General features: G+C 41.9%; 1 protein-coding gene across 1 annotated transcript in view; it reads left to right on the forward strand.

Annotated features, from left to right (window-relative positions):
- LOC120926495 (pinopsin-like) overlaps positions 1 to 24,785 on the forward strand; it is a 204,402-nt gene that overhangs the window by 75,861 nt on the left and 103,756 nt on the right. The window contains exon 2 of the mRNA XM_040336458.1: positions 5,598 to 6,074. Coding sequence (XP_040192392.1) covers positions 5,711 to 6,074 — 364 coding nt within the window. The 5' untranslated portion in view covers positions 5,598 to 5,710. The remainder of the gene's footprint in view (positions 1 to 5,597; positions 6,075 to 24,785) is intronic.

The following is a 24,785-nucleotide window of genomic DNA, read 5'->3' on the forward strand; positions in this document are numbered from 1 at the left end:
TACATAAAATTATGCAAAAAGCTTTAATATAAGGTATTTCAAATTAAACATATTTGTGTATATATATATATATATATATATATATATATATATATATATATATATATATATATATATATATATATATATACGTTTATAGCTTGTAGTACATGAACTGGTACATAAATCAAGTACATGGGGCTCTTCTGGCAAAGAACCCTATGTTTGTTGAGGGAATGTGGCCTAGTATGGTTCATAAAGGGGGCTGCTGGCTCTATTCCCCACCTTTCCAGCCAGGTTGCATGCTCACAACAGAGTTTAAGGGAATAGCCGCTCCAGGTGGGATCCCAGATGAATATCCTCTGTTGCAGACAACTCAGGTGCAGGCAATGCGCTTAGCAAAGCAGGAAAAAAGATTGTCTCTGGACAGCCGCACTCTGAACACATTGTAGCCTTTTATTAAAAGAAGGACAGCACTACAAGTCACAGCAAAATAAAATAAAACCTGACCTCTGACGCATTTCGCACTGAAACTAGTGCTTAGTCATAGCTAATGACTAAGCACTAGTTTCAGTGCGAAAACGCTTCAGACGTGAGGTTTTATTTTATTTTGCTGTGACTTGTAGTGATGTCCTTCTTTTAATAAAAGGCTACAATTTGTTCAGAGTGCGGCTGTCCAGAGACAATCTTTGTTCCTGCTTCACAGCAGGGTTTGGTATGGATTTGGGGGGACCCCATGCTTTCTTTTGTTTTGCGTAGGATTACCCTGTTAACATCCATACCAGACCCATTTTAGGAGGGACCCCAGAAATGTTTTTGTTTTTTGCATGGGGTCCTCCTTAAAATTCATATCAGACCTTCATCAAGAATAAGCATCCGGTATACATCCCTACGGGGAGCCCGCAAAGTGTTATTCGTTTTCTTTGTTCATTATAAGAAACCATGACTGTGTGACCATCAGCATCTTTACAACCAATTATGTCATTGTTTTCTAGGACACAGGCAGCCTGCCTGCATAGCGTCCTTGGTTGCTAGAACACATGCGTCACAGTGGAAAGTCTTCATTTTTTGTTGCACCTTCCTAGATAGGTGCTAGGATTAGTTTTATTTAGCGCTGGCTCACTGTGGTCAGTGAGAAAAAAAAACATAAAAGAAGTAATCATTCAGTAGTAGACAATCACAAAACAACTAGTTACAAGAGAAGGAAAAAAACTTTAGTTTACATATCTGAAAATGAGTGGAAAGAAGTACAAACGTATCTAATCCCACCCCTTCTCCATTAATAATTATAAACTATTCAATGTTACATCGCTATAAAGTCATACAATACTTAAAGGGGAGTTCCAGCCTTTTTTTATGTTTATTAAAACTCAGCAGCTACAAAAAGTGTAGCTGCTGGCTTTTAATAAACATACACTTACCTGTTCCACGTTCCAGCGCCGCGCGGCCCGGAGCTTCGCCCCCCCCCCTTTTCTCCGCCGATGCCTCTATTGTAACTGTGGGCACCCGGACGTGACAGCTTTTGGCTTCACGGCCAGGCACTCACTGCGCATTCATGAACGGCACAGCGCACCGAGTGCACAGGCCATCGCCTGGGACCTGTTACATGTCCCAGGTGATCGCCTACATGGAGGGGCCGCTAAAAGGTCATATGAGGTATCGCCTTAGCGGTCCCTGGGCGGAAGGAGGAAGTGGGACAGGAAGTCCCACTCCTACTGAAGCCCCCACTCCCCCCCCCAAAAAAATGACATGCCAAATGTGTCATGTAAGGGGGCGAGGAGTGGATTAAGCGGAAGTTCCACTTTTGGGTGGAACTCCACTTTAATAATGCAAATATAATAAACTAATTACCAATAATCTAACTACACAATCATACACATATATGCATGCATACATGCACATACACACCTAAACAAAACTAACAATACAAAAAAAAAATCAAGAACAATATTAATAAACAAACACACAATAACAGTTTAAACACCTTCATTCTTACACCTTGAAAAAATAATTTCTTTATACCTCTTTTTAAACTGGTTTATGCTTAGACATTTCTTGAGCTCCACATTGAAACTGTTCCACAGTTTCACTCCACAAATAGAAATACAGAAGCTTTCTTAGTTGTCTACACAATCAAAGTCTTAAAATTGAATAGATTATAACTCCCCTCACTTGCAAAAAAAAATAGTTTTGTATATTTCCAGGTGATAAATAGTTTTTGCTTTAAATAGTATTTGTGCAGTCTGTAACTGCACCATGTCCTTGAATTTTAACTGTAAGAATAATGAGTTTGTGTGATCCCAATACAGTATCCTGCCCCATAAATAATCCCCATTTCTTTCTTTTGCAGTATGAGCAATGGATATATTCTAGTTATATAATTATTGCCCCAAACTTCTACACAATAATTGAAATATGAATGAACTATTGAACAATATAAAATACAGAATCATTTATAATCCAGAACATGTCTTATTTTATTTAAAACTGCTATAGTTTTGGATACTTTGGACTGCACATGCTTAATATGTGATTTCCAACAGATTTGATCATCTTTTATCACCCTGAGAAATGTTATTTCATTAACTCTTTCAATATGAACCCCTTCCATCTGAATACCTATTTGTGTGTTAATGCTGCAGTTCCCAAAGGGTTTTGTTCAGGTTTATTGATAATTTATTTCTATCAAACCATAATTTCAATTTCCTCAATTTTGTATTAATCACTTGTATTAGACACTGCAAATCAGTGGCTGAACAAAAAATATTAGTATCATCAGCAAATGGCACCATCTTCAAAATGTTTGACACCATACATACATAAATAATTGATATAAAGAATAAACAATTTAGGGCCCAACTCTGACCCCTGGGGAACGCCACACGTAATGTCCAAACATGATGAAAAATAATCACCCAATCCCACAAACTGCCTCAAGATGTAATTGTGATAGGTAAATTTAGTTGTGCTCATTGTAATCAGTGCAGCTGCATGTGATTAGTTAGAGCAGTGTTTCAGCTGCTGCTGGTTTGCCTGTTACGTCTGCTTTCCAGAGAGCTGGAGATCTCTCTGAAACATAGGCCCAGGGACGATGGCACATAGCTTTTGGGTCTTTTCCTTCTGCTACAACGTGTTTGCTGTTTGTGAGGCTTCATGTGGTCGACCTGAGAGCCTAGATGCTGAAGCTACACAGAGCTGACTGGGGAGCTGTCTTCTGAAGATCTAGTCTGGTCTTGCATGGATGTTGAAAGGAGGAAACCAACTTTCCCTAGACATTTGTGAGTACAGACAGTAAGAGAGATCTTAGAGACTTGTGAGCTGCGTCCACCTCTCTTGTGCTAGAGAGTCAGCTCTTTGTGAAGGGACTCTGCTCTTGGTGCTCTAAAGAAGGAATTCATCTTTTAACTGCTTCTACTACAAGCCAAGTCCACAGTTTGCCATTGCAAGGACTTCTGTTTCAGCATTTCAGAAAGAAGTTTTTTGTCCTCAACCTGTCCTCTTTTTGGAGTGTCCCACTCAATTCTCTCCATCCTATCCCCTAGACTGTTTTTTGAGGCAGAGAGTGACTGTGATTGTGTGCTTGACTGCTGAGCAATCTACTGGGGAAAGAACCTTGGCAATTTCCAGTGGGTCCTTCAGGGGTAGTTTTATATTGTTTTTGCAGATAGAGTGGTACAGTTGTTTGTTTTTTTTCCCTGCTATCTAAATCTTATTGAGCAAATTTTGCTTTACTTCCTGTCCTATAGGCACATGAAGAAGTGTAAGAAAATTTCTCCAAAGTGAGCGAAATCCTTTTGTAGTTGTCACCTCAGCAAATGGTGAAAGATTTCCCCCTCATGTTCCAGTAGGAACTTACAATTTTAAATATTCTTTAACTTCCTAGTAACAACTTTTACTAGAACAATCAGAGAGGGTTAATTCCCCCAGTAGAGACAGAGATAGCAACAACAAAAATGACAGGTTTGAAAACCCTTTCTTACGCCAAACAAAATAAAAAATAAAAAACATTTTGGCTTTACATTTAAAGCGTTTGGTAACCCAAAAAATAAAATAAAGATCCTGTTCCCATAAAGCATGTACTTGTGCTGTGTATTTGACTCCCTGTATTACCTGCAATACCTGGCTGATCCCACCAGTTTCTACCCTCCCCCTCTACGCTGACCACGATACTGTATATCAGGGTCGCTGAGCCCTGACACTTGTCAGCGTACATGCCTCCATCAGCCACAGCCTTCTCTATGTCTCCTGTATCCTCTCCTCTATTCTCTCCCCCTCCCCTCTCTGCCTGTCAGCTCTGTGTGCGCACCGACCCCTCCCATCCTGCTGCTCAAATTACTGTTTATTTGTAATACAATCACATTTTTTTTACTGTAATGGCCCCCTGTGACTGTGCTGCATAAAAATAATTCTGTGTATAGCTTGTTTACAGAGCGCTGATCTGCGCTCATTGACCTATCTCCTCTCTCGGCCCAACAGAGGCAGCAGGCGGGGCCACCTCTCTCCTCATTATTTTTAAAAAGCACAGTTAAAGGGGGCCATTACAGTTAACAACTGAGAGGACAATGTGAAGTTACGTTAGTGAGTTAACAACCACTTTAAAGTTAATTTTCTTATTACATTTCTCTCTGCTTTGAATTTGTGTAAATAAAAGATTAATCTGAAAACATTTACAACCAGACATTTTATTGTCGCCAAGCGCCTGCATCTGTAATGTATATACTGTGGTGGGAAGGCATTACAAAGTTGTACGTCTAACTAAGCAAGGAGTGTGTAAGACTGCTGCAAACAAAATGCTGTTCTCATAGAAAGCATCTATTTTTGTATCTGCAGCCTGCTGCTTGAGAAAATATTACATGGGCACTAGGACTAAATTAACAATTACTCTGTACATAAAATTATTAAAGAAGCATTCCAAGTAAATCCTAACTATACCTAAATCTACTTCCACCTGCATTCTGGCTGATCCTACCAGTTTCTACCCTCCCCCTCTACGCTGACCACGATACTGTATATCAGGGTCGCTGAGCCCTGACACTTGTCAGCGTACGTGCCTCCATCAGCCACCTAAGTTTAGGTAACTACCTTTGAGCAAGCTTTAACTGGACGTTAAAGGGTCAGTCCATGCAAAACAAAGTTGTTGCTATAGTTGGGCCCTGGTGGGCTGAGTAAACCCTAGGCTTTTTATATGTCTTGTATACTCCAAGAACAAGATTTCTCTGCCATAAATATTCAGAGTCTGGGAAAATTTGAGTGTTCTTGCCCATTGTTTGCTCCAGAACCTTGCACTACATTCTCTATAATAAATACATAAAAAAATATAAAGTATAAAACATCTAAGCCTTCCCATAAAGGCCAAATGATATGTAGATCCTGGCACTCAGGAACAAATATTTCATCAGTAGATAACAAAGATATATACAGCAGTGGGCAGCTTAACTATCCAGCGCCTGTTTAAAAAAAAAAAAAGATAAATTTTGGGTAGACGGACCCTAAGAAAAAATAAAATATGATACATTCAAGAACATAATGTGGTATGTAAAATATCAAATGTTTATTAAATGTCCTATAAATACTTTTCAGCAAAATGTATAACTACTTTTTTTACTTTTGTTTTTTAGATTGGGGTCTATAAAATCTGAATGAAAGAAATTACATGGTGAAAATAATCAGACAAGCTTACTGAATCTTACTGCTTCATGCTACCTCAGACATCTGCTTTACTAAATCTGCAATGATGTCTGACATGAAATCAAACTGGACAACAAATCTCAGCTATGAATCCTCTTTAAACCTGGACTATGATGCTTCCCAATCACAAGAACCTGTAATGTCTAGGACAGGACACACGGTGGTAGCCATCTTTCTTGGATTTATTCTTGTCTTTGGGTTTCTGAACAACTTCATTGTGTTGGTTCTGTTCTGCAAATTCAAAACACTGAGAACACCTGTCAACATGATGCTGCTAAATATCAGTGTCAGTGACATGCTAGTGTGTGTGTCTGGTACAACACTGAGTTTTACATCCAGCATTCAAGGTGAATGGATTGGTGGAGATTATGGTTGCCAGTGGTATGGATTTGTCAATTCTTGTTTTGGTAAGTAAATCTTTTTTTTTTTACACAAATGTGTTATGTTTTAAAAATACTACTTTAGATGACATTTAAAAAGAAAAAATCACTTTGTCATCCTAGAGTCCAGATTTGTATTCTGTTTGTCTTATTCTGATGTTGAGTTGTCCTATGGCAGAGGAGGACTGGATATGACCAGAGCTGGGACCAAGATTTAGATCAATGTGCTGTATAGGGTTGAGCGAACCCGAACTGTAAAGTTCGGGTTCGTATCGGACTTTTGGATTTTTGGTACCCGGACCCGAACCCGGACAATTTACTGTAAGTTCGGGTCCGGTGTTCGGCAATGTAATGGCGCGCTGCAGGGCAGCCAATCGCCATTTGTTTTATTTGTGTGACCTAGAAGCTATCACAGCCATGCCTACTAATGGCATGACTGTGATTGGCCAGTGCAGCTTGTGACCCAGCCTCTATATAAGCTAGAGGCACATAGCACAGCTCGTCACTCTGCTTTAGATAGGGTAGGGAAAGGCTGCTGCTGCTGGGAGAGTTTTAGATAGGAGTCAGAATGTCCTGCTTCAGAAAATCAAATTACTCAGTGATCTACATAGCACAGCAAGTCACTCTGCATTAGATACTTTAGGGAAAGGTTCCTGATTTTGCTTGTAGGGAGAGAAATATATAGGAGTCAGTCCTGCTTCAGAAATCAAATTACACCAGCACTGCTTATGTTACTGTGAGATACTCTGCATTAGATACTTTAGGGAAAGGTTCCTGCTTTTGCTTGTAGGGAGAGAAATATATAGGAGTCAGTCCTGCTTCAGAAATCAAATTACACCAGCACTGCATATGTTACTGTGAGATACACCCTTTAGATCAGTTGGTCTCAACCTGGGGGTTCGGGACCCCCTCGGGTGCCAAATGATGATTTGCACCATTCTCCCAGCCTTTTCGCAGCAGTCCACCTGGGCTGTTCCTGGAGCCCATTCAGTTCATGGCATGGGTGGGGGGCAGAAACTAGAAGTCAACTGACTGGTAAAGGATGTGAAGTGGGAGGGGCTGGAGGAGACCCTATCTCCTGATTTCGGCATAGGTGTCACTGCTACAAGACACACAGTGAGTAACACTACCTGTGATTAGAGTTGCCATTAAAAGTCCCCACTACAGTTATCAGATCAGTAGATGACCTTGATCAAGAGCACCTAAGTTGGCTGATCAAAAATCCCCCCAGCATTGCAACTCATCCCATTCCCTACCAAAGAGTAAGAGAAGGTATAAAAATAGAGAATACATGGAAGAGAGAGGAAAAGAGGGGGAGGAACAAATAAAAAGGGAGTGAAAGAATAATAGAACGAACAAGAAAGACGGTTAGAGCGAGGGATGGGGATTAGGGATTAGGATAGAGAGAGATAAAAAGGAAAGAAAGGAGCACAAAGAGAAAGAGTGGAACATCCTAAAATGTACTATAAGGGGTTTTAATACTGTATGAGTGGAAGGGACTCAGGGAGAGCTAAATGTCCGCGGGTTAGGGGCACAAATTACTTGTCTTGCCTTGGGTGCTGACAACCCACACTACGAAAATAATTTTACTGTTAGGGGTCCCCACAACTTGGGAAATTTTATCAAGGGGTCACGGCACTAGAAGGTTGAGAACCCCTGCTTTAGATACTTTTCTCCTATTGTGCTATTCAAAAAAACATCCATTTAGGGAAAGAAAAAAAATTGCAGTGTTTCCTCCAGTGTTTGCAGTTTTTACTCCATATCTGTGCGTGTGAGATAAACACTTTAGCTAGTGTTCTTCTATTGTTTTATTAAAAAAACGCCCATTTAGGGCAAAAAAAAACATATTTTGCAGTGTTTCCTCCAGTGTTTGCAGTTTTTCCTCCATATATGTACGTGTGAGATAAACACTTTAGCTAGTGTTCTTCTATTGTTCTATTCAAAAAACACCCATTTAGGGCAAAAAAATATATTTTGCAGTGTTTCCTCCAGTGTTTGCAGTTTTTCCTCCATATCTGTATGTGTGAGATAAACACTTTAGCTACTTTTCCTCCACCACCGCTTCCACCTACACGGCCACATCCATCGCCACCTCAACCTCCTACTCCATATGGACCGAGGTCAGGATTTTTTTTTTTTATGTATTTTATGTTATTTTAAGTTATTTCCCTATCCACATTTGTTTGCAGAGTACTTGCCATGCTCTTACCAACATTTTGCTGCCATTTGCAGCCCTCTAGCCCTTTCCATTCGTTTTTTAGAGACATTTTAGTACTGAAAAGTTTGGGTCCCCATTGACTTCAATGGGGTTCGGGTTCGGGGTCAAGTTCGGGTCCCGAACCCGAACTTTTTTCCGAAGTTCGGCCGAACCCGTCGAACCCGAACATCCAGGTGACTGCTCAACTCTAGTGCTGTAATGAGGATGTTATTAGGGTCTTGGATTATGATTATTATCATATTCACAGTTATGACATTGCTTTAATGCTGGCTGTATACCTACTGATGCTGACTAGTGATGCAGCTACTCTCAACGCATAATCATATTCTGTAGTATTAAAGTGGAGGTTCCCCCTAAAAATTTCTAACAATACATTCAGAAGCCTGATTACACTGCGGGTAGGCTGTTTTTTTTTTGTTTTCGTACATACCTCGTTATCGACGTTTCATCCCTCGGCTTCCGGGTATGATTCTTGCTGGACCTAGTTGATTGACGTTCCTCCGACCGGCGCATACTGCGCGTCACGACTTTCCAACAGAAGCCGAACGTCATTGCGCAGGCGCCGTATAGAGTCGGCTCTATACGGCGCCTGCGCAGCGACGTTCGGCTTCTTTCGGAAAGTCGTGACGTCAAGTATGCGTCGGTCGGAGGAACGTCAATCAACTAGGACCGCCCAGCCCCACAAGAATCATACCCAGAAGCCAAGGGATGAAACGGAGATATCGAGGTATGTACGAGAAAAAAAAAAAAACCCAGCCTACCCGCAGTGTAATCAGGCTTCTGAATGTATTGTTTTCATGGGCAATTTAATAGTGTTGCTGCAGTATAGTGGTATTCACTTTCATTTTTTGGCACCCAGCATGCATACATGGATTAATATACTCGCCTCACTACATTACAATACATCCAATGAAGAATACGAGCATTGCATGAGGCCAGTACATTTTTGGTCTATGTATGTGTATTGAGGGCCCAATACAGATGAATGGGTAATGTGCATCGATGTGCCAAGAAACACACAAAAATGCATGCTTAGGTGTAAATAGGCTCTTAAAAATAATGTTTAGATATGACAAAGCTGCCACTGCAGTTAAAAACATTTCATATAGAAGTTTAATTAAATGTCAAACATGGCACACAGTGAAACTGATCTTTTTGCTTTATATACAATAAGGGAGAGTTGTGCTAAGTTTAGCTGCTCTTCAACAGCTTGCCGCCTGCCGCACGCAGATATACATCTGCAGCATGGCACGGACAGGCAAAAGGACATATATATATATGTCCCCTTTAAGAAGCAGCATTGTGGACGCGCGCCGCTGCGAGCTCCGTGACTCCAACCACGGGTCCCGCGAACTCAATGTCCACGGGCATACCCGCGATCGTGTCACGGTGAGGAAGAATGGGGAAATGCTGATGTAAACAAGCATTTCCCCAGTCTTCCTAGTGACAGGACAGTGTAATCGGAAGCGGTGATCACTGTCTTGTCACACCGATCCCATCCCCCCTACAGTTAGAAGAACTCCCTAGGGCACACTTAACCCCTTCAGCGCCACCTAGTGGTTAACCCCTTCACTGCCAGTGTAATTTTTACAGTAATCAGTGCATTTTTATATCACTAATCGCTGTAAAAATGGCAATGGTCCCAAAAATGTGTCAAAAGTGTCTAATGTGTCCACCAAAACGTCACAGTCATGATAAAAATTGCAGATCACCAACATTATTAGTAAAAAAATAAAATAATAAACATGCCATAATTGTATTTTACCAAAAATATGTAGAAGAATACATATCGGCCTAAACTGAGGGGAAAAAAATTATATATATTTTTGGGGGGATATTTATTATAGCAAAAAGTACAAAATATTGTTTTTTTATTTTCAAAATTGTCGCTTTATTTTTGTTTATAGCGCAAAAAATAAAAGCTGCAGAGGTGATCAAATACCACCAAAAGAAAGCTCTATTTGTGGGAAAAAAAGGACGCCAATTTTGTTTGGGAGCCATGTCGCACGACAGAGCAATTGTCAGTTAAAGCGACGCAGTGCCGAATCGCAAAAAGTGGCCTGGTCTTTGGCAAGAAAAATGGTGCGGGGCTTAAGTGGTTAATTAATTAAGTTAAACTATTGAAAAAAAAACTAAGATTACCTATATGCTGCGGTCAGTCAAAAGTGGTAATGCAGCAATATATGTTGTTAACCAAAGCACCCACTTTAAGATCTAAATAGCCAGTTATTCTACTTTTCAGTTGAGTCTTCATTTTCTTTAACAGGGTTACAGTGCTGCAATCACTGTAGCGTTGCCACACTGTGCTACTGCTGTAGCTGTCACAAAAAGTTTTCTCTGGAGTTATGATTTAAAGCGGATGTAAACCCTCACATATATCCAACCTTGCATGATACACAGGGATGAAACAAATCTCCCTACATAAGTTTTACATGTATATCTGCTGTCTTTGGCTTTATATATCCTTTAACCACTTAAGACCCAGACTGATTCAGCACTGCGTCGCTTTAACTGGCAATTGTGCGGTCGTGCGACGTGGCTCCCAAACAAAATTGCCGTCCTTTTTTTCCCACAAATAGAGCTTTCTTTTGGTGGTATTTGATCACCTCTGCAGTTTTTATTTTTTGCGCTATAAACAAAAATAGAGCGGCAATTTAAAAAAAATGCAATATTTTTGACTTTTTGCTATAATAAATATCCCCAAAAAATATATAATTTTTTTCCCCTCAGTTTAGGTCGATTTTTTACTACTAATTGCGGCGATTGGTGATTTTTTTCATGACTGCGACATTATGGCGGACACTTTTGACACATTTTTGGGACCATTGTAATTTTCACAGTGAAAAGTGCTATAAAAATGCACTGTTTACTGTAAAATGACACTGCCAGTGAAGGGGTTAACCAGGAGGGGGCGCTGTAGGGGTTAAGTGTGTTCTAAGGGAGTGTTCTTACTGTGGGGGGCGTGGCTGTGCTTGTGACGTCACTGATCGTCGTTTCCTTAACGCAGGGAACAGACGATCACTGACAGCCACACTAGGAAGAACAGGGAAGGTGTGTTTACACTCACCTCTCCCCGTTTTTCCTCTCTGTGACCCAATCGCAGAACAACGGTGGCAATCGGATCCGCGGGTCCCGCGGGCATGGTCAGGGAGGACAGGACTGGCTGGGCATCTTAAAAGGGACATACCTGTACATTCATGTGCCCAGCCGTGCCATTCTGCCGATGTAAATAGTCGTGTGGCAGTCCTTAAGCGGTTAAAAAGTGCACATCATGTTACAGATTTTTTCTTCCTGTTCAGCACTGAGTGTGAAGTATGGGCATACAGCCAAGACAGCTGATTGGAGGAAAGGCACACACCCCCACTTTACATTGGAGGAAGGATGGAAGGAAGGATGGAATGTGCAGAGCTCTACTGTGAGAAGGCTAGCTGTCTGCTAATCTATTTATAGCAACCTCCCACGGCACAAATGTCAGGCTTCTTTTATCTCCTGTGTCAGAAGTCGAGAAGTTATCAGGCTGATAACAGAGCTGCGGAGCAAGAGAAAGCCATGGGACTCAGAGCTTTGGAGAGAGATGAAAAAACACTATAGAGTGCCCAGCTCAAATCATGAATCTTTAAATTCACTTTAATATTTATATGACAAAGTAAGATTTCAGGAGGACAATTAGCCTAAGTTCACACTGAATGCGGGTTTGAAATTGTGCGTGTTCATCTGAACTCTCAGGATTTCAAACCAGCATTTTGGTCCGACTTCGAGGGCGATTTGGGAGACATCTGTGTCCCGGTTCCAGCACAGATGTCTATTGAAATTGTCGGACAGTGCCGTTGCCAGAATCAGGACAGTGCCCTTGCCAGAAATAGGCTCAGATTGGGCATGTGATTTGACATGGTGTGAACGAAGACTTAGAGGAAGCTGCAGGTACAAACCAAATATTGTAAGATATCTAGAGCCACAGTTTCAGGTGTTTACATGAACACTCTGGTGACATAAGCATATTGTTTTATGCTATGGAATAGGAGGGATGGATGAGGAGAAAGGACCAGGCATGCAACTCCAAATATCAACTTTATTTAGGTAAAATAAAGTATTTTAAAGAGGTTGCTCCATAAGATGGGATGGATGAGGTTTTAGGTTTTCCCATAGACATCAGGTGATGATCATCTCATATCTACACCTAGTTTTGGAAAGAGATTCCAGATTTTATGGAAAAGTTAAACTTTTTAATCCAGCATTTTCAAAATGACTGTAGAATCCATTTCATTAGTGAGATAGAATGTTATTTTATTCTTTCATTTTTCTATGACTGCCACTGTACAAACCACCAGCTATGAAATATTTTTTAGCAATATATTCTTTTCCTTTTTGACAAATCTGTATGCAACTTTCTCTGTTTGATGCTAATAATCAAACTAAACTTTAATTTAGTTTTTTTCAGGCAACGCTGATTGGTATTTGTCATTCTTTTCAATAGTTATACATGTGTCACTTTTTAGGTGTGCAATTATTTTAATTGGAATTTATTTCAACAGCAGCATGTAAGGAAAGTCGCTCTACAAATACTGCCTGCTGCACAGCACTGCTGGTATATTTTTAATTTGTTCACTTGGGTCTTATCAATTGCAAATAACACATTTGAACATTTTACCTGCTGTTTAAAACTGCAGTTAGTTCCTACACTTTAACTTTAGTATTTGGTTTTCTGTTATGTTGAATGTAGATAAGGCTAGTTGTCTCTCTCTGTCTCCCTTTGATTCTATTTTGTTGCATTAACAAATGAATAACAATTTTATAAACTTGTTTGTAACATAGCTTAATTTCATAAGGCTGCATTCACACCTCCGCGACAAGATACGCCGCGTACGCGGCGTATTTTGCCGCGAGTGTGTAACTTTTTTTTTTTTTTTTCACAAAGCCTTCCCATTGCTTTGTATGGCCGAACGCCAATGCCGCCTGAAAAAAAGGGTCCGGGACTTTTTTTCAGGCGACAGGCGTACGGCGTCTATGAGATGTGAACCATCTCCATAGACAGCAATGGGAATTCTCCCCTCCAGCGGCACGAGCGTCCGGCGTCGGGCGTTTTGTCGCGGAGGTGTGAATGGGCTCTTAATCATCACATTAGTGGCAGCAGTTCATGCAGGTCGCAGGGGTGCCGCCCTCTTAATCCAAGCGCCCGGCCCCTAATCTACATGCAGGGCGCCGGACGCTTTGGCCCAGATTCTCAAAGGGCTTACGACGGCGCAAGTCCTAATCTGGGCCGTCGTATCTATGCGACTGATTCTTAGAATCAGTTACGCATAGATATCCATTAGATCCGACAGACGTAAGGCTCTTACGCCGTCGGATCTTAAATGCATTTTTTTTGTCTGCTAGGTGTCGCCTCCGTAGTTTTTTCCCATCGAGTATGCAAATTAGCTAGATACGCAAATTCCCCAACGTACGCGCGGCCGACGCAGTAAAGTTACGACGTTTACATTAGGCTTTTCCCGGCGTAAAGTTGCCCCTGGGTATATGAGGCGCAACCAATGTTAAGTATGGCCGTCAATTCCGCGTCAAAATTTATAAACTTATGTCGTTTGCGTAAGTCGTCCGTGAATGGGGCTGGACGCCATTTACGTTCACGTCGAAACCAATGACGTCCTTGCGATGTCATTTGGAGCAATGCACCCTGGGATATTTTACGGACGGCGTATGCGCAGTACGTTCGTCGTGGGAACGCGCTTAATTTAAATGCTACACGCCCCCTACCCGCATAATTTGAATTAGGCGGGCTTGCGCCGGGTGATTTACGCTACGCCGCCGCAACTTTACACGCAAGTGCTTTGTGAATAAAGCACTTGCATGAAAAACTTGCGGCGGCGTAACGTAAATGAGATACGTTACGCCCGCCCAAATTTACTCCATTCTGCGAGAATCTGGGCCTTTGATTCCAATGTGGTTATTTTTCAAAGCACATCATTAAACCCGGAGGCTTCTGGCTTAAAAAAAGGTGGGCTCGGGGAGCAGAACACTGCGCCCGGAGCTCACCCAGTTGTGTGACATTTGCACATTAATATTTGCTAATGTCTTCCTGTTTCTCCTCCCGGCCAAACAAGAAGTAGGTCCTGAGACACGATTGGTCGCGATTCCTAACTCCTGATTGGCCAGGAGGAGAAGCGACCACCGGGATTTAGGAGTAGACATGGCGGGGGATGGCTGCCCCCCTAGGAAAATTGAGCACCAGCCACCACTGCATCACATTACTCATAAACAGGGTTGCTAGCCATTCATATTTTTTTGACTAACACAAACATTTGATTGCTCCTGCAAAAAAAAAAACGACAGAAAGCATCAATAAAAAAAAAAGGTGTTAAGGTGTTGGAATACAGAACATTGCATCTGTCACTGCAATTATGTCAGAACTGTCAGGTGGGTGATCTCCTCCAACAGTGAAAGTATGGTTTCAGCTTAACTGTCATAGGGAAGCAGTAGCATGAGATCAACTCAGAAGGGGAACAATAGAAAGCATGGTCATAAATTCAGGTTCAAGTTTCTACTTGTTATGCAAAAGCAATAGCCAATTAAATACTGTGCACTTTTTTTGTTTTTTTTTAGCTCATTTATCAAAAAAATATGATAAGGATAAATAAGCATAGTTGTAGGCTAAATTGTCTTCTTCCTCTGCAATAGGCAAAAAGATATCAGAGCTATAATTACCAACATATAGCTCTAAGCTGCAACATTTCTGGTTTGTATTATCTGGCCCACTGATACAAAAAATATATCTATCTGTATCAAGAAATGTGTCATTCTGATCTCTATCTGATCTGATAAATATGTCTAATAAATAATAAAACATGTATAGATTGGTGTGTATTAATAAATAGGTTAATAGTATTAATAAATGTATAATATACAGCAGGGTTTGACAAATTTGCTTGGAATCTAGGAGCCAGCTAAAAAAGTTAGGAGCCAAATAACGCTCCCCGTCCCGCCAAGCACGCGCGCAGAAGCGAACACATACATGAGTAGCGCCCGCATATGTAAACGGTATTCAAACCACACATGTGAGGTATCGCAGCGATTGGTAGAGCGAGAGCAATAATTCTAGACCTCCTCTGTAACTCAAAACATGCAACCTGTAGAATTTTTTAAATGCCGCCTATGGAGATTTTAATGGGTAAAAGTTTGTCCCCATTCCACGAGCAGACGCAATTTTTAAGCGTGACATGTTGGGTATCAATTTACTTGGCGTAACATTATCTTTCACAATATAAAAAAAAATTGGGCTAACTTTACTGTTGTCTTATTTTTTAATTAAAAGTGTATTTTTTCCCAAAAAAAGTGTGCTTGTAAGACCTCTGCGCAAATACGGTGTGACAGAAAGTATTGCAACGACTGCCATTTTATTCTCTAGGGTGTTAGAATAAAAAATATATATCATTTTTGGGGGTTCTAATTAGAGGGAAGGAGATGGCAGTGAAAACAGTGAAAAACACATTAGAACTGCTGTTTTGCTACTTGTAATGTAATGTAACCTGTAATGTCAATGGCCACCACAAGATGGCGCCAGATCACAGAAGGAAGCTGAGGCCTGCAGAAGACAGCAAATTACCGTGATCCCGCCCTGCGCCGGACGGTAATAGAGGCCGCGGCTTTGCAGCCTTCTGCAGGCTTAAGCTTCCCCAGGCGCCAGGTCACAATTTCTTGTCGCAATTGCGACCGGGCGCCCGGATTTTGTCGAGGCCTGATATACAGTATGTTGCTTTTATGGAAAAGCTGGTTGCCAGCTTAATAAAAAACAGTATCAAGCATACAGCTGCAGTTTTTTTTCAACCTCCTGAATACTACTGACTGACAGAGAGGGTAGGATATACACAGGTAAGTAATTGACCAAATATAGCCATTGCCTTGTACATAGCCTATATATAGCTATGTGGCTATGTCCATTGCCCAAATATGGCAATGTGGCCATGTCCACTGCTTAAATATGGTTATGTGGAAGCACGCTATCCACTTTTCCTGTCCTTACCCCACTATCCTTGGCCTTATGGTTAACAAATAAATGGGGCCAGGTGACATCACTGTTTTGTCCCTTCGGTGACATCACTGGTTCCCAAGCACATGGCAAGTGCTGGCACCCGCTTCTGAATCCTTAACAATCATTGACAGCAGAGGAAGGAACCTGCCCGATATAGCTATAGTGGATAAAAGCACTAATATATATCCTGTTTGGCACCTGCCATTCTAACAGACACCTGAACAAGCGAAGGATCTGTTTTTGGACTGAACCAAGAGCTCATCCCTTGTGGATACAGCACAATATCTGCTCATAAATAACTATTCATTCTTTATTATGTATTGCTATCCTCAAAAGCTTGGTGTTTCTAGGAAGGCTAGATTTGAACTTTTCATGGATGTACAGGGGCCAGTGCCATATCTTTGGAAATGGCAATCCATGTAAATCATCATTCTATTTTTATATTGATATACTGATGTGTTATTTATAGCTGAAGGAAGGATGAAGGCTGATGCCTTTTGGCAGACTTGAAACAGAATGGTTGCAATTTATTTCGTCATTCAAGACTGATATTGTTTTGGATTTCATTTTAAATGGTGATGTGAATTCTGAATGTGTTTGGAATGGAATATATAGGCCTTAACAAAGAATGGTCTGCTTTAGCTAGCATCCAAGGTTATTGCTGGGATTCCGTCAAATACATTTTTATTCAGACAAATACCAGGGTACAAATATACAGTACCTTGAAAAAGTATTCATAACCCTTGAAATTCTCCACATTTTGTCATGTTTCAAATAAAAACGTAAATGTATTTTATTGGGATTTTATGCCCCACACCAAGTGTTACATAATTGTGAGTTGGAAGGAAAATTATAAATGGTTTTCAATTTCTTTTACAAATAAATATCTGAAAAGTGTGGTGTGCTTTTGCATTTGCCACAGATTCTCAATTGGATTTAGGTCTGAACTTTGACTAGGCCATTCTAACACATGAATATGCTTTAATCTAAACCAGGGGTCTTGAATTAAAATTCAAGGAGGTCCGGTCACTAAAATTTTCTTTGGGTCGAGGTCCGAATCTCAAGTCCCCATTTGTCCCTATCACAGTGCCCCTTTACATCAGGCGTCCCCATCGCAGTGCCCCTTTACATCAGTGCACAGTAATAATCTGAATCAGGGTGGGAGGTAACAGACCCTTTTATATTCTGCAATGAAAAACAGGACAGGGAAAGGAAAAAGAAGAAAAATAGAAAAAAACTGAGAAACGCTCAAAAGCCACCACAAAAAAGGATATAGTACATGCCCCAGGGAAATTATAGGAACCATGGACACATTATACGGCTACCAGAGTTCGAAAAGTGGCTGTATAAGCCTGCCAGCATTTCCACAAAGTGAGTATTTTCCTGGGGTCCAACTTATCTTCTGCAACCAGTGTTTCCATGGTTATTGTGAAGAACAGTTTCAGCTAATGGGGGTTTTATTTGGGGGGGCGCGGCAAACAACAACCCCCCGGGCATCGGGCAGCTGGCAGCGGCTCCTGCATCCTCTTCTCCAACATGGCAGCTTCTGCCGTGCATCTCCTCCCCTCCTCCTAGGCATCCAATAGGATCGCCTGTCCTTTCAGCCAATCAGGTGACAGGTCTAAAGACCAGCTTCCTGATTGGCAGAAATATGTTGCCTTTCAGACATTTTATTAGAATAAGGAGAAACTGTGGTGGTCACAGAAATGTAAAGTTTAAAATGTTAAGCTTTGGAGACCTTGGAAAAGAGGGTAATGGTTGTGGTTGGTTAATCAGAATTATATAGTTAGAATTTACTAGGTTAGGTTAGGTTTCTTTTTGGTAAGGGTTAGAACCCATCTGATTTGTATTGCTCTCTCTGTATCCCTGCTGGGCAGCATCACCCTCACTTTGTGTCCCATTGGCCAATGTCCCTGGTACAGAAAATAGTGCGAAACACAAAATGTTTAAGTTGTAATGGAAACAGGAGGCGGAGAGAAATCTTCTTATGGGTGAAACCATTTCCAATGATAACCTTTCCCTTTGGAGAGATCTAATTTTATATCCTGCTGTGTCTCTGTGACAGAAGTAATCTTTATGATAAGACAAAGACTACAAAACAATCTGCCAGGGTTCTTAACTGTTCTCTACTCCATCCTATTAAATAATAAAAAAAGTTTTAGCTTTATACATCCTTAAACCGGGGGTTCCGCGGGAATTCATTTTTTTTTTTTAGATGCTTCTGGCGCTGTTAACACAGTTAATCGGGTACTCACGTGTCCTAATTTCATAGCCCCCCGCATTGTCATTCTGCCGCAAAAGATGATTTATAAAAATATTAGATGAACGCTTCCATCTTGCTTGTGGGCACTCTGAAGCCCACAAGCAAATCCTTCCGGGATTTGGAGCCGCCTTCGTCACGTGACCGCCTGCATGAGTCACGCAACGATCAAAATCACGCGAGATTTGCTCTATATGCAGTCTTAATCATCTCCTGGGAAGCATGACGCTGAGCTCCCAGGAGACATTGCTAAATTGTCCCAAGAAGCACTGCGGCGCAGAGAGACAAAGCGACACAGCCCCTCCCACGGGAGGAGAACCAGGAAGTGACTGCTAGACACTGTATATACAAGGTATTTGATTGATATTGGAAAGAATGGATAGCGATTTGTTGCTATGCACACCAAGATGCGATTAAACATTAGATATGATTTAGGGTGAACCTCCGCTTTAAGGTATATGTATGAGTGAGGGCATACGATGGACCCTATCACCTTTGTACATTATTCCTCTTCAACTTCCCTCTTATGAAGATCTAGGTTATATTCTGCAAATAAAAAAAAAATAAGTTTATTCTGATAAATATTTTTCCAAAATTACCATTTACCAATCATATATTTATATTGACATCTATCTGGGGGGCATGATCTGTTTGTCCTTTCAAAAGTCTCAGATTAGTTCAGCACTACAATGGTGGAGATAACACCCAATCTTTTGCTAAATCAATTTAATACATAGCATAGCAAAGCCAATACACAATCAAAGCTCCAATGCTTAATATTTCCATTAGACCCAGGTAGCACTTTGAGAGGGGCAGCAAATTGATACCTAAGACCGCGCACAGGTGACGGGTAGAACATGAACAGGTTCCTGCGTCGCCGACCCCCGCCTTCTAGCTGCCTATCCTTTCTTTCCCCACCCAGCCTCCAACCTCTTCAGTCTGTCCCGCTCTCTCCCATTCTCCCCCTCTGCCTCCGCAAGCCTCCTCCACCGCTGTCATCGCTGAACAGCGGAGAGCAGGAGGCAGCTTAGAGCAGGACGGACTGCAGGAGGAGGAGCTGCCCAAATATCCCTTTGAAGCTAAACCGCAGGTGATTGGTTGCTAGGACACAAGGCCGTCCTAAGCAAATAATCACCAGCTTGCTAATATGGAAAGTCACTCTGCTGACCTCTGTCCATAACTGTGCTGCCTTCTGCTCTCGAATGTGAGGTAGGACACTGCTTTGGGAGGGAAGTGGGTGGTTGAGGGGGCCATAAGTCACTGCTATAGGGGAAGGGGGGCAGAGGACACTACTGTGTGAGTGGGGGGGAGGTGATATGAAGGGGGCAGAGGACACTGTTAGGGGCAGGGCCACCCCCATAGCAGTGTCCTCTACCACCCTTCACATTACCCCCACCCCCTTATCCCTGCATTCTGAGCATAAGGCACTCCTGATCCCTGCGTTATGAGCCTAATGCACTCCAGATCCCTGCATTCTTATTCTTGGACCCAGGCAGCACAATTTCTTGGGCCAGCCCTGGAGGCGGCAGAGCATCAGCAGACTTCATATGAGAACAATTATAAAAAAAGGTAAACCCTTTCTACCTACATGATATTCAGTAAGGGTTTACATCTACTTTAGCAGACCTACCAGTGCCTACAAACTTACACCAATCTCCCCCTAAAACTTTTTGTCATCAACATTCCCTATGCTTTCCCTATCACAGCTAAAGCTGTGACCTCATCCTTTCATAGTAAGAAGGCTGGCTTATACAAAAGCCCCCCTATAGGCCCTTCTAAGCCAGCTGAAGTAGGTTCAAATGCAAGGCAGTATAAATATTTTCTGCTCTATAAATATGGATTTTATTATTTTAGTGGTCGAAAATGTGGTATAAAGTTACCCTTTCATGGATGAGAACAAAACTGTATGGCTACTCCTGCTAGAGGTCTTTAAAAGTTTGTAGTAGATTATGATGTCAAACCCACTTTGTTTTAAATGATGGACATATGCTTAAAAGTGCCCCTACATCTTTAAGATGCCTGCCTGCACTACATCTTGATAAAAGAGGAACGGGGTCGTCTGTAAGAAACAAAGTGGCAGTGCCTGCATTATTTCCTTAAGGGACATTACTATGAGAGCTCCACCATAACATTTGGGCCTCAACGAGCTGGTCAACAGAAGAAATAGGGTAGCATATAACTGACTGCTGAAATATTATTGTGGTATTTATCTACATCTCCCTCTGGTTAGGGTTACCCAATACAAGGTTCAGGAGTGGTTGTGCTTTATAGCAATAATTTATTTTTTTTGCAGCATAATACTGTTTTTGCTTAATCTTTGCAGTATAATTATCCTATCAATTAACCATTGCAATATAATTATTTTATTTTTTTGTTCATTACAGTATATTTCTTCTTTTGTTTAACCCGTTGCAATACACTTCTTTCTATTACTTAACCATTTGCTGTATCATTCCTGGTGTCTATGCACCCAAAGCCATTGAGGTGTATATACAGCTACCTGCAATAAACATTTCCTGCTCAGGCAGAGTGTGTGCCACGGTTCACAGTGTCATGGGCAAAGGAAGAGGGATCCCAACACATCAAGTGGATTGCTTCAGCACTACACTATACGACTCTGCTACTAGAACGTTAACCAGCTGGGCTATTTCTAAAAAAAATGTAAGGATCATTACAGCACCTGATTTTCTTTCTGGCTAATTACTACTTTATGTGGTTTTCTACTCTACTTCTGAAAAAGACTATAACGTTGTAAAGAACAGTTGGGGTGTGTTGGACTTATTGTTTATAGGGTCATCCAGTAATAAACCAACGCATCATTCTGCTAACATCATTGCATTTCTACTGTATAGCTCTGGTTTGATAGTTTTATATTTTTATACTATTTTAATTTTTAATTCAGGTTATATTACAATTTTTATTCAACCATCCATACTCTCAGACAGGATGGATGTATGTTGTTTAATTTACACAGATACATATGCTGCTAGCCTGGGGCAAAAGTAATTTCAAGGGCAAATCATTCCCTTATCATTACATGCATATGCTAATTAGATTTGCTTCCATTTTTAAAATATCAATGTGTCTGGCATTTTTTGTAACCGGCTTTTTCGTCTAATCCTGGTTAAAATATTTATTAGCATAAGGAAAAGATAAAATAAAGAAATAAAGAAAATGTATTTACCTTACCCGATAAATTGGCCCCGGGTCCTTAAAACAAGCAAGCATCTGCCAATTACATGCAGACATTCCCTAATAGGGATGAAGTTTGGACTCTGGTTGAAATCAACCTGCTTACCGCAAAGAAATTATGCACCTGTTTGCCATCATAGCAAACCATTACCAATAATAACTTAATATGGCCATCAATGGGTGCTTTGTTAAGTGCCACCCTCTCACTTTAAAAGGCTTGTTTCCCAGCAGTCTTTGTCCGTGTGTCCGCAGTCAGGAGAATTCATAAAGATGGTGCACATCGTTCTTCCGCACACCAAATGTTGATATGGGAGACATATTTATGTACCTGTGGAAACAGGTACACAAATTTGGGGCAAGCACTGCATGTGGAGGAGCACTGATTCTGGTCCATACAGACGCTCCATCCTCAGTGCAGTTGAGCTCCAGTCTGTGGCTTGCGGCTGTCATAAAAATTATGTTGTGGCCAAAAAGTTTCAACATCTGGGTAGGAGGAACCTGAATGGGGATTCAGAGACACTAGTTCCCCATTAGGTCTTACCACCCTTGTGATTGAAGGCTCGCAGAGGGCAGATCCTTAGCCAATAGATAGCCTGCTATTAACTGTAGAATCTGTCCAATGCCTGCTGTTAATTACAAAGTGAGAGCAGACCTGATGAATTAGGGTCTCACATTTCCCCTCAGACTCCACCCCCTGCAGCGTCACTGGCTGCTTAGAGTGTCCCTAACAATCAGTGACAAGGAGAGGCTACGTAATCTGCCCACTAGCTGCTGTCAATTACATGTAGAGAACGGATCAGATGGGGACCTAGACTGTCACATATCTTGGTTGAGGTCCAAGCTGTTGAGAAGCTTTCCTTTGCTGCTCTGGTCCAAGTACCCTTGAATATGGTGACAAAACAAAAGGCAAGGGTAGCATGGGTGCCAGTAGCTGGGTAGCAGGTGAAGATGCAGCAGAAGAGGATTGTGGTTGGCAGATGGCAGGTTGACATCCAGGAGAAGAGCCTTGGGAACACGGTGTCAAGACATGGGCAGAAGTACACTCACATGCAGATGCAAGTTACTGCCAGGGTCAGCGGCATAGCCAAGGCAAGCCAGGGTTATACACAGTAAGACAGGAGGAAGTGTAGTTAAGTAGCAGGCCGAGGTCAGTATCAGGAAAGCAGACATAACATGGTCAGAGACAAACCCCAAAGGCTGAATGAAAGAAATCTATGTGTGCATGGACAGTCAAGTTGGTGTCTTGCTTGGCAGCTACATCTGTTCATAGGCACAGGATGCTGTGACTGTGTGCTTGAGACGTACAGTAGATAATATGTTTCTACTGCTCCGGTTCTACTACAGCCTTTAAACTGAACTCTGTATCCAGGTAAGTGATCTTGAATTCCTGGGATGCCATAATCCTAGTTGCCTGGGTTCTGAGTTAGGATATACTATCATATATATATACTCCTTCCTTTCTTATTCAGTCCTTTTATCCTAGGATTTCTGCACTCTGGAAGTGTTTATATCTCTTAAAAAGTTCACCTTCTCGAGCATGTTACATGTTACATCCATATTAAACCTCACTCTTAAATTGTGGCCAAACCAAGGTGCTTACATACTATCCAGTAGGGATGAGCTTCATATTCGAGTCAAACTCATGTTCGACTCGAACATCGTATGTTCAATCATTAGTCGAATTACGAACGTTTTGGGCCGTTCGCGCCAAACTCGAGTTGCGTTTCACGGCCCATAATTCACTGCGGCATCGCAGTGCATTGCTGACTGATGATTGGCCAAGCATACACTATGACCCGCATGCTTGGCCAATCACAGCTTGCAATAAACGGAGAGCCATAATTGGCCAAAGCCAGGGTGGCTTTGGCCAATTATGGCTCAGGAGGTTTAGTACACACCCCACACTATAAAAGGCCGCCTGCAGGTCGGCCTTGTGTAGTGTGTTGCGGTGGTTAAAAGAGAGAAGACAGAGAGATAGAGAGAGAGAGAGTGTCATTTTGAGTAGGTAGATAGAGCAGGCAGGCAGGCTAGTCAGTTAAAGTTACAGTATGTAGAGGATATATATGCATCCCAGGTGTTGTATATATATTTATACACTGTATAGTTTAGCTAGATCTGCATTTCCTAATTTACTGGCAGGCGGGTGATTGTGCTAACTGCAGTATTCTCACATGGTGTACTGCCTGTGTCCTCTGCAGTGTGCACCTAAAGCTACGTGGTGTGTACTGCCTGTGTCCTCTGCAGTGTGCACCTAAAGCTACGTGGTGTGTACTGCCTGTGTCCTCTGCAGTGTGCACCTAAAGCTACGTGGTGTGTGTACTGCCCATTCTTCAGCTCTGGGACCCGATCATGGGAAACCAGCGGCGATCAGGTCCCACGGGCACGGTTAGGGAGCTCAGGACCAGGTCGCGAGTGCGCCACTGGCAGTGCACGTGACCCACGGCTGGGCATTTTAAAGGAGATTTACAGGTACATGAATATGCCCAACTGTGCCGCTCTGCTGACGTATATCGGCGTGAGGTGGTCCTTAAGTGGTTAAAAGATGATATACTCTAAATTGTATTTCAGAATAACACCTGCCTCCCTCTTATATTGCTACTTAAAGTGGAGTTCCACCAAAAAGTGGAACTTCCACTCATTTGTTCCCTCCCTTCTGGTGCCATATTTAGCACCTTTTGGGGGGGAGTGGATACCTGTCTTTGACAGGTATACTGTCCCCACTTCAGGGAGTCCGGGCCACAGCGAATTACGTCACAGCTCGGCTCCCTCCTCCTCCCCATTCCCCATCCTTCCTCCCTCCTCCTTCCCCCGCCACTAGGCCAGTAGGAGAGCACCTCCGTGCCTCCCGCATGCGCAGTAGGGACCTGACGTGAAGCCTTAATGCTACACTGTTCCCTTACCCACAATGGCCGTGGCAGCTGCAGTGCCAACGACATCGCTGAGGACAGGTAAGTGTCCTATTATTAAAAGTCAGCAGCTGCAGTATATGTAGCTGCTGGCTTTTAATTTTTGCAGGGGTGGGCGGACTTTCTCTTTAATCAAGATGCT

The sequence above is a fragment of the Rana temporaria genome, chromosome 2, assembly GCF_905171775.1.
Source record: "Rana temporaria chromosome 2, aRanTem1.1, whole genome shotgun sequence".
Lineage (NCBI taxonomy): Eukaryota > Metazoa > Chordata > Amphibia > Anura > Ranidae > Rana > Rana temporaria.